This window comes from Falco biarmicus, chromosome 11, assembly GCF_023638135.1.
Source record: "Falco biarmicus isolate bFalBia1 chromosome 11, bFalBia1.pri, whole genome shotgun sequence".
NCBI classification, from domain to species: domain Eukaryota; kingdom Metazoa; phylum Chordata; class Aves; order Falconiformes; family Falconidae; genus Falco; species Falco biarmicus.
The window spans coordinates 37,657,178-37,668,321 of NC_079298.1; the positions used below are offsets into that span (position 1 = coordinate 37,657,178).

The window sequence follows — 11,144 nt, forward strand, 5'->3', positions numbered from 1 at the left end:
TCCTTCTCTACCTATGTAATGATTTGGAAACTGTGCGTGCATTCACAAGTGAAAAATAGCCTCTGGGGTGCACTTGTCGTATAAAACTTTGATTTGGGGTGATTTGCTTCACTATAGCATAAGAAAATGGAGTAACAACTCGAGCTATATGTCTGCAATGACTTGTGAGTGATTTCCTAACTACACTTGAAAGAAAGTTCAACCATCCCTTGAACCTGTATGCTTCAGGCTGAACAGTTCAGACAGATGTTTAATTACTTCATACTCAGTAGGAAATGGCTATTCAATGGCCGTAGAATTTAAAAGTGGCACTATGAGAAGAACGCTTCGTGTTATTTCTATATTGGCATTCCCTTTTAGAAGCATAAGTAAAAATAATTCAGCTGAATCCAACATGGTTTTATCACATAAATTTCAATTATTTTTTTTTTTTAATCATTAGATACCCTTTCAGATTTTTAGTAGCAGAAAAGCCCAAAGCTATAGTGCAAGTTGATGCAAATGAAAAGAGATGAAAAAGGATCCTCCAACTTCTCAGAAAGGGAGGTGTAGACTGGGTAAAAGGTGAGTGCATCGTTTAACTGAATCTGCAGCAATAATTATAAGGAAAATATTTAACTTAGAGTAACACAAAAAAACCCATGACCCTGAAACTTTTAACAGGTAATTCATCAAGTGTCAGGCTGAAAACACTTCTTCAGAAGAAAAATTGTCGTAAATCTGCAGTTGTTGGTTACAGTATGCTAAATATTGTGAAACACTTTCCTAAAAGAAAGACACAGTGTGGTTTTGATAAGATTAAGGTGCATTTCAGCAAAGCATACACATTATTCTTCATTTTACTGTTTGGCAATTTCAATGTTCTTCTTCAGAGAAAACAAAAGTTTATAATGATTAACATCCTGTGCTGTGGGAAGCACACACTCTACAACAATACTACTCTTGTGTTGCACTAGCCTTCCTCATCTATAACAGCAGCACAAATAGTTTTTCAGATGAGTAACCAGTATTTCTGAGATAAGTTCTTCCTTTAACTACAATTGATAATTGTGTATTGCCGTGTCAACAGAGGCCTCAGTGAGCCTGACAAACTTCCACCGAGCCCCGTACCAAGAGCTGAAGGCCCAGCTGAACGGGAGGCTGGGGTTGAGCAGACGGTTGTGACATTCCCAGCCCCAGCCTCAGACCACCTTTTTGTCCTGCCAAGGGGTAGTGTGTCACCAGCGTGGGCAGATTTAGACCTTTACACTTCAAATTGAGAGTCTGTTTCCTCCAGTCCTGGAAATAGCCTATGTGTTTGCCTTGTATTGGTAAGATAAATTACGCAAACTAACAGTCACATCTGAATGTATTCTCATGCATGCCTGGTTCCTAATTCTTGCTAGCAGACAACTCGGAAAAGTAATCTTACAATTCCAGCTGGCAGTGGACAAACTCAGGCATGCTGCCAGGGAATTCTGTGTTCAGACCTGTATTCAGGTATTTAACAGCGTGTTCGCCGTGCAGATGAGCAATACCATCTGAATCTTTCACAGTGGACACGAAGTGCCACGGTTCCACCAGTCTCCGTGGTTCTATTAAATCCCGAGGAAAAAAGGTCAAAGGGCTTGGTGGAGGGGGCACGTCTCTGTCTCTCTCTTTCCACGGATCTGATTTTTTTAAAATGTGGGGAGCAGTGCTTTGTAGTGAAATTGCACAGCAAGCGACTGTAAGGGGCACAGTGACCCTCCCGCACCTGGAGCATAGACTCTCCTACTACACTGTGACCCACCTTTATCCATTCCTGTCCTGCCAACCCAGCCATAGAGCAGTTCTTCTCTGGTGCTTTACTGAGAGGAGCTGGGATGGCCAGTGGCTGGGACAAGAGGAGTGTGCAGGCTGCAGCCAGTCCTTCCCAAGCGCTGCAGCAAATAGGCTGCACAAGTAGTGTTCCCTCCCGGGGCAGGGGACAAAGAGAGAGAGCACCAAAGGTTTCTTTCACAGAGGTTACAATACTGAAATACTGTCAATTAATACTGACACTGTGCACATTTCTACCATGAAGTCACTGAAGACAGGTTTCCAGGTCAACACGGGAAGGACAAAATCTTAAAACCTTGTCAGAATATAGTGCATTGCATGCTGCCATCCACCGGTACACAAAACACCTGTCAGTGGATATTGCATGGGCAAACTGACTGCACAATGTCTTGTTCACCATGTCTACCTGTTTACCTACCAGCATTCCAGGTGCTGGGAGACCCTTTTTGCATCATGAGTTATGCTCGTACATTAGTTTATTCTGGCTAGCTTGGTAGTTAGTGGGCAGCACAGTGGGGTGGCACTGGGTGGTTGTGGCAATGACCATTTGTCTTACAGCTTATGACTTGGGGAATATGCTACAAATAGTTCAAAGAGCATGAGATACAAGGTTACAGGTAACTCCACATTCTGACATGCTTCCTTGTCCTCACTGTAAGCATAGGTAAATAGCATTTTGGTATAGGCAATAGGATTTACCTATTGCCATGTATTAATGCTATCAGAAAGCTATCCCTTGCTCCACCTTTGTATCTCTACTGCTTGAGAGAGTGGACAGCACACATGCTCACTTTCACCTCTGGGATTTCTCCTGCCTGTTGCTTACAATTGCCATCCTCTGCTTCTCTAACACGAAGTACTTCTTCCTTCTCTGCCCCAGCAGCATCACTTACTGTCACACAAACCCTTTAGGTCTGCATCTCATCCAGTCTCAGCAGTCTCACCTTCAAGGTTTTACCTGATATCCAATTTCCCTTATGTCTTCTCTTACTACACTGCTTCCCCATTCCCCTCCTTTAAAGCCTCCTACTAAGCACTCTCTTTGCTTCCCTTGTCCCTTAGCAGCAGTGTTACAAGTGTGATGTTTTTACTCAATTCACTCGTAACATTATTAACTCTTTCATGCCACCCTGCATGCTGGAAATAATCTCCTGTTTCTTTTTTCCTGTCACATACCCTCCCTTAGCTACCTCTGCATCTTTCCTCAAAAGGCATTTCTTTAGCAACAATTCCCAGTTACACTGTCCCCCCCCTGGTGTGTCTTCATCTGAATGCCACTGGCCAGAGAGAACCTAAATTTAACTATCTGGGCACAGTGTCCACTCATACTTTTGCTCAAGGCTCGATACCTGTCAAATGGGTATCTTGCCTGACAGCTTGCTTAGGTAAGACATGGGTTACATTTTCCTCCAGTCAATGTTCTGTTATGGCAGGGAGCAGCTGCAGATTTGGGGAGTGTTCTTGCAGCAGCCGTTTGTTGGCTGTATGATGTTCAATATTTATTTATAATCATTCCCAGTAGTTGGGACAACTTTTTTTCTTCTTGTTGTTAAAACATCAATAATACTTATAAAGATCTCCACAAACTGAAAAACCTCAAAGTTTAGCCAGTAGTGCAAGTTTTTGAGCGTGTTTCTAGTCCAATGTATACCATGATTGAAAATGATGTTGATTATAGGGAAGTCCCAGACTGGAGCTAAGTCATCTTGGCAACAGAATCTTACCTTTTCTCCCACTTACCCCGTCAATGGTGGACTAGCATGCTTTGGAGTCAGAAGTCCACAAGATGTTTTTCTGCAGAGCACCTTCCTCTTCAAAACTCACTCTCCACTCTGGCCACTGAAACTGAAGCCTCTCTGCCATCAGGATTTGTTTAAGGCACATACTTGTTTTGGTGAAAGGTTGATTTTTTTTTGTTTTGACAGATAATATGCTCCTGCAAGTCATTTACTGACATGCCACAAACACAAAGGTGTTTGTGTTCTGACTAAAGTTACACACGTCATAAAGTTTACCAGCTCATTCTAACATAAGAAGTCATGTGTTACCATTTTTGTTCAATGTGATCTATGTTGTTTTCTTTTTTTTTTTTTTTTGTTTTGTATGCATTAGCAGAGATAAATTATGTAGTTTTCCTCATTTACGTGCCTTTCAGAAGTAGACTGGAATTGGTCACTTGACCTACATGTTAGTAATCCATGAACCTCCCTTAAAGTCACCTCTGTTTCTTCCTAGTGCAAACTGGGAAGCATTCTGCTGCCCTGCCAGCTTTCTTAAAATGGCAAAAGCAGCTGGATCTAATGAGAGTCTTCTGAAGGCAATACCGTGTTTGGGATGTGTGTTGTTCTTTTTATGCTATCCATTTTATAGGCATTCACTGGTTAAATTACAGTGAATATGTAGGAGCTGATTCTGTGAACCACTAGCAGATGTTCACTGTTGCCAGTTTTATGAGTCTTACAGAACAGCAGGAACAGACTATGTGCAAAACATTTTTTTTGTGATTTTGCCATCTCATACTGTTCTCACAGCACTGGCTCGGTAATGATATGATAAAGCTTGGGAGGTAAGCTTTGATTGCAGCTAGCTGCTGTTGGGGCCTTCAGAAAGCCAGACCTGTAAAGTGTAGCTTGTTTTCAAAAGCCTGTGGCTGAGACAGATGGGTTAGCTGGAAATATGTCATTTATAATATAATCAAATTCTTGACCTCTTATTCAGTTATTAGTTGTTATGACATGGATGCTGAATGCTTAAACTGCCTCACAGTTTGTTTCGTTCAGATGTAAGCTGTGCTAGCTTTGTGTGAAATGCTAATTTTGGATGAAATTATCATGTTAGCATGATTTACTTGATTTCTGTAACACCTTGTTGTACGGAGGAGAAAACGGTCACAAAATGGTTTCATGTGAAAAGCAAGAGTACCAGAATCTGTAAATGTCAAGCATCTTCTTCAGATAGTGCCTTATTTTAAACCTGCCACAAGTTTTGGTGGGGAGTGTATCAATGTGGTAATTTACTGTCTTCTCTTAAGCTAACAAGTCACTTGGTTGAGAGGTTTTGTAGTCAAATACATGTTGTGGGCAGAGGAAGAGATCTTTAATACAGAATCAGCCTTGCCCTGTGATCTGAACAGAAATGAATTATCATGGGCACAGACAGCACAGGGATGGAGCAAGGCTGAGTTTGTGATAGCACTAGCTTTACTTTGACTTAGTAATATATCCATCTACAGAATCCACACCTCTTTCTTTCCTCCATCTCTATTGCCAATGGATATGTAGCTTCTAGGAGTCATCTGAGCATACATGTATTAACTGTGACTGTAGACAGAACAGCAACTGTGATAAAAAGTTATTCTTAATACTGGAAAGCCAATGAATACTGAATGCAAAATATTTGAAATATCAGAACTGAGAGTGTTTGCACAATCCTAATTCTGCCCTTTTGTGTCTATGCATTAAAATCTTTATAACACAAATGCATATTGAAGATAAAATAATAATAGGACAGCCAATCTTAATACAAGCATTAACTAATTCTGCAGTGCTTGGTTTTGCAACCTTAAGGTATTATTTTGGCACAGATATTTGGATATAGTTTTCCTTGACTTGTTGGGGGTTTTGGGGGGGGGGTTGTTGGTTTTTTTTTAAAGAGCAAAGGTGGATACGTAAAAAAACCAAACTAAAACCCCATGAAAATCATATATCTTCTAGGTAAAGCAGCAGTGGAGGGAATTGATTTGTGCAGTTTTCCAGCACAGATACCTGCTGCAGCCATGGAGCAGGCAAAAGGAAGAACCAAGGGTCCTAGTGCAGGCTGTGCAGGAGAGTGGGATCTGCTGCACAGGGGGGTTTCTGCCCTTTTCTCCCCACTGGCTTTGTGCTAATCTGCTCCTTTCTCTCCTGATTTCACTTGCTTGCACAGTCCAGCAAGAGGGAATAATTTGAGACAGATACCTAAGGGGGAGAAACCGGGACAAGAACAGTTTGGAGAAGACTGTGAGTGGGGAGAAGGGAAGTTAAGATGAATGGAGGCTGCAAACAGAGACTTTGATGTTTAAGATGTTAAAGGCTGAGCTGTATGGCAAGTGACTGGAAAGAGGGAGACAATACTAGGTAACTTTCACAGGTGACACTACAAAAGTCTATTAGTAACAAATTCAGCTCGTGCAAGATTGCTCCTTATAGTGCAGTTTCCTGTGCACTATGAAATCTAGTTCTAAAGCAATTGAAATTAAAACATCTGAAAAACAACTTTAACAGTTCCATGTCTCAGAAATTCTAGGCATTTCCCCACTTTAAATATTCTCTTTGCTAATTTTTTTCTAATTTATAGCATTTTTAATCTGTTCAGCAATTGCTATCTAAAAGGACTCTAAGAACCTGCATAACTATATACATGGTATTACCATATCTGCACCAGACACTTAATTGTAGCAAGGCTAATATATGCATTCTTTAACTCTTCCATGTCTGAAGACAGACTTTGTTTGATTTTAGGAAGAAATTCATAAGCTCACGAAGAACAGGTCCAGAGGATACTGATGTTTACCATGACTTAAATTCACAGTCTGCCTTCCACTAATTTGTGATTTTTTCCTCCCATTTCTATTAAAATCTTAATTATTTTTCAGTCTTTAAAGGGAAGAAAACTGAAAGCAATAGGAGTCAGTTTAGTGATATACTTTGTTGTCCTATAATATGTACATGCCAGATGACACTGGATAAAAACTTAATGCAGGTTGCTTGTGCTGAGTGCCCAGTATGTTCCTTCTATTATCAAATGCGGTCACTGATATGTCTCACTGCTCACTATTGCCCTGTGCACAGCCCTTTCCTTCCCTATCAGTGATATCTGAAGCTGCTCAGCTTCCATTTATGAAGAAGTTTTCTTTTTTCATAGTACCACAACCATTCTTAGAGGGAGTGTTTACCTCTCTCTTCACTTTTCCCTTTGCAAGGGACTGATCTCCAACTTGGGCTTGTTGCAGCAAAAATGCTTTCGAATCTGCAGATTCCTTACTATTTCTGGAAGCTGAGGTTCAAGGACAGGGAGTATGGGGAAGTTCACATTAGCATTATTTCTGTTATTCTTGTTTTGGGTAAAAATAATAGCCCATTTCCATAACCATCTCATAAATGTACTATTATTATTACCTTGCATAACAATGCTGTAGTTCTGCTTTCCTAGAATGTAATCAGTAGTAAATATTGCGTGCATTTTATGGTTAAAAGTTTCAACAGTGCCCTATTTATTCAGCTGAGTGGAAATTTGTAGGTGAATAGGTTTTGATAGTATTTCTGCTCTCATGTTAACCAGATGCTTGAAGGAGGAGTGCCTCCACAGTGTGATGTAAGACTTACTCCCAGAGTGATGCCACCAACGTTCATGTTTGCTTTACAGGTTGATGACCAAATGAAGTTGCTTCAGAACTGCTGGAGCGAACTCTTAATTCTAGATCACATTTACCGGCAAGTGGTGCATGGGAAAGAAGGCTCCATCCTCCTGGTTACCGGGCAACAAGTGAGTATGCGGGCTCAGAGAAGTATTGATGGCTTTTTAGTAATCATTTTCAAAACAGCAGGAGTTTAACTAGGTCAGAAGCACTCCTGTGTTCTCAGAGATTCTCCACAAATAATGTAGATAAAATGACATGTGCACTCTGTTCCTAGTCTGCTGATTACGGTTAAACTTATAAAAGCAGATATAATCATAAGCACTTTGCTTTTCAAATATACTCGTACACTTCAGTGATTGAAAAATATCAGATGAGAAGTGTTTCTCCCGAAGTTGTATTTCCTTTGGGCTAAAATGGTTTCTGACAGCAACAACACTCCCAAACCTGATGCCTTATGTCTGAACAATTATAGCTTATTTTCCCTTCAGAATTGTGGTCTACTCAAAAGAATCACTAGCTTTGTCAGAAACCTAGAGAACCTGCAGCTACGACCTCAGAAATATCTTGCTTTTAGAGAAGTATGCACGTGTGAAAAATTGGGCAGCTGAGACATCTAATCCCAGGAAAATAATTCTGTCCATAGGCTTATAAATGCAAGCACTGTCTCAGGAGCTGTCTCAGGGTACACACCCTGCAGTTTCTGCACAGCTTTCCAAGGGTTAATTTTCTTCAGGTGTCAGGTGCATAGATGTCCCAAAATGCAAGAGCAACAATGTGGCAAATACCAGGAAAACTGTGAGAAAACGCAAAGGAAATAGAAAGTTTTGTCTCCCTCACACTTCCCAAAGCACAAAGAATTTGACAGTAAAATAAGAACCTTATTCCTGAGATTCTTATTCTGGTTTTAACAGAAAGAAAGAAAGAAAAAAATAAGACAGTATCAAAGAGAAGAAAATGTGCCTGTACATGGTGTTCCTGATTCAAAGTGAAAACAATGGCCCATTGCTATTTAAGTAGCTTCAAACTGAACTGCCTCAATTTATACACACATGGCAAAGGGTTCATTTTTCTAAGATACATCATTTATGTCTGCATGTTGTGGGATCTGCTTACAGCCTTAGTTATAGTTTTAAAATTGTAGCCATTTCTTAACACTAAGAACAAGTGTTTGTAAGAATCAGAAGGAGAAATAGCTGTTTGCATTTATGATTAAAGGGTGTACAGTTGAAGGGAGAAATGGCCAACTTGTCCAAGAAAAGGAGTGGGCAAATTCAAATTCTAGCTATGGAACTGACTCCTGTACCTTTGTGGAAATCACTAACCTATCTGAGATAAAGTTGTACTCCCTAATTATATGGGCAAAAATTAGTTTCATTACTCTTGATTTATATTGGTGCTATTGAGAAAATGAGTGATCCCCTTTCCATTTCATCTTCTCCAAAACATGGACAATTGTACAGGCAATTATTTTATCTATCACACAAGGTGCTTGCTTATTCCTTTGTTTATAAAACTATAAGTATATTGACAGGTTTCTGTTCCTGAGAGAACTGGTAAATTAGTGTCTTGTTTGTGATGTGATTAGCTAGTTTTTAAAGGTACTGAGTGCCTAAGTCCCCCTGAAATCATTAGAGACAACTAAATACCCTTAAATTCTAGCCATTGTCCCCATTTTTCCACAGTAATAATTCTTACCTCGTTAGCCACTTTTATCCTTTCTTGCAAAAAAATCCCACCTGTACATGATCTCAAGGCAAAGCAGAACATTTCATCACTGTTGGACAACAGGTAGCAGGATTGTTATTAAAGGTACTGCTTGCAAATCATCAGCTAGTTTTGGAAGTTGTATCTTTCCAGGCAGAATTATAGTCTCCAACCAAATTAAAACCTGACTAAACTGGACTGATTGCATCCATTTTTGCCCCAGGTTTGTCAAATGGGTTTAATATGTTCTCCTTTCAACCCAATTTCACTTCTATATTCCAAAGTTTGTCTTTTTGAAGTCGATGCAAGCACCCCGAGTGTCCCCCATCATCTTCTGTACTTTCCTCTTCACACTTAGGCTGCTTGGAGAGCAAGGAGCCATAGTACGGGAAGAGCAAACAAGAACACTACAGTCAGTCCCGTTCCTTATGGATAGACTCCTTCCCATTGCATGCTTGCTAATGACTGGAGAGCATACTCCCATGGATGCACCACAGATTCTCCTTGAGAAACAGGGAGTCACCAGACCAGCAGTAAATACGCAGTCTCCGACTGCTGTTTTTGAAACTGGAACGAGTCTGAAATCTGCACATAATGCCACTCTATTGTCCTGATCTCGTTCAGCTCTAGGCACAGCCATCCTACACTGAAAGCCAGACTGCTTACAGGAGCAGGCACAGCTGCGCTGGCAGCACCTGCTCTCGCTGGGCTGCATGGCACGCGTGCTCACAGAAAGCCCGTTGGTTGTTCAGGTATCGCAGACACGCAATTGCTATGCCAGTATGCTACTTGTATGCCATTTGTCCTTCAAAAGTATTTACTTTTAAACATATCTATTTAAATTATTTTCATGGGTGAAAATCATTCATTGAAGAACCTCTTTTATTTAGAGGGACAACGCTGGGTGAGCTAAGCAGAAGGTTTAAAATCCTTAGAATTGCCAGAGCCACAAATCTTAAAATCACAGAATAATCCAGGCTGGAAGGGATTTTAAGGAGTATCTAGTTCAACTCCCTGCTCAAACCAGGTTTCTCAGGACTTAGAAAACCCCCAGGGTTGGCAAATGCAAAACTTCCCTGTGCAGCCGTGCCCACTGCCTAACCATCTTCAGGGGGAGAACATTTTTTCTTCACTCTGCTCTAAATCTCTCTTTTTTCCAACTTAGACCCGATGCTGGTCACTCTTCTTGAGTCCTACTGCAAAGCACAGACCCTGGAGACCTTGCTGGTAAAGGCTGAGGCCGAGGCGGCACTGAGTGCCTTGTCTGATCTGTGTTTGCTGCCACTAAATCACTCGCTGATCACAGCAAGTCTCACGGGTTCCTTGTTCATCCCCTAACTACAATTTGACATCCCTTGCGAGTCTCAGCTCCAGCTGAACACTGGCTTTTTTAACACCATCCCGGCGTGCCTGGACAGTGCTTCTAAGTGACTTGTCCTGAGCCATTCCGGCTTCGGCTGCTGTCCCCTGCCTTTCAGCATTCCAGCTCAGCCGTGAGTTACTTGTTCAGTCAAGCTGATCCAGTACAACTGTTTCTTATCCCAAGTGTCAGGATGGACCACCCTGGCAGCATCCACTCCGTCTGTTGTCATTCTAAGACACAACACCAGTTCAAATGTATTTATGAAAGGACAGTTACGACCATGTCTGTCTCCTCTGTATTAAGTGTAAAATAATTCTGGAAAGCCACACTTCTAGACCCAGACATGATGAGGTTTTGCTATTGCACGAAGTGCTGCATACCTCCTGGCTGCTGCTCTGATCCTTTCAGTTCCTCCAGTAGAGACAGGAAAATAACTGCCACCATCTCATAATAATTAATTGATTAATTAATGTGGAAAGCCCTCTGACACTTCTGATGTTTTTATTTACTGCTACCAGCAAAGCACTATGAGCAAAATTACAGTCAGTTGTCTGGTTTTCAAAGATACTAACTTTAAACTGCGGACCTGAGCTAGACAGCCTACTTTATTACCTGAGAGATCATGATTATTGTCACAAGTTAGCAAATTTAAGACCTCAGAAGCCTCACTCCTTGCTTTCTTTAATATATCCCTTCACAAAAGCTACACACAAACAGTCCTTTTACGATCACAATCAAGGGGGAAACTGTTGGGGGGAAATTATCACCACTTAATTAGAACACACCTGCTTCCTCCACTTAGGCTGCACAGCCTCTGTTCCTCAGATGCAAAAGTCAAACTTCATCCAGCTCCCCAGGGCCATACCACTGTCAGTTTCA

At 41.1% G+C, this 11,144-nt stretch overlaps 1 protein-coding gene across 4 annotated transcripts in view; it reads left to right on the forward strand.

Moving 5' to 3' along the window:
- The window catches only part of NR5A2 (nuclear receptor subfamily 5 group A member 2), a 96,390-nt gene that overhangs the window by 45,249 nt on the left and 39,997 nt on the right, over positions 1-11,144 (forward strand). For 3 of the 4 annotated variants that reach the window (XM_056355541.1, XM_056355544.1, XM_056355543.1), the window contains one exon: positions 7,204-7,323. In XM_056355541.1, the coding sequence (XP_056211516.1) occupies positions 7,204-7,323 (120 nt within the window). Of the gene's footprint in view, positions 1-7,203; positions 7,324-9,260; positions 9,384-11,144 lie in introns of those variants that run through there. The other variant, XM_056355545.1, reaches the window with a different exon arrangement.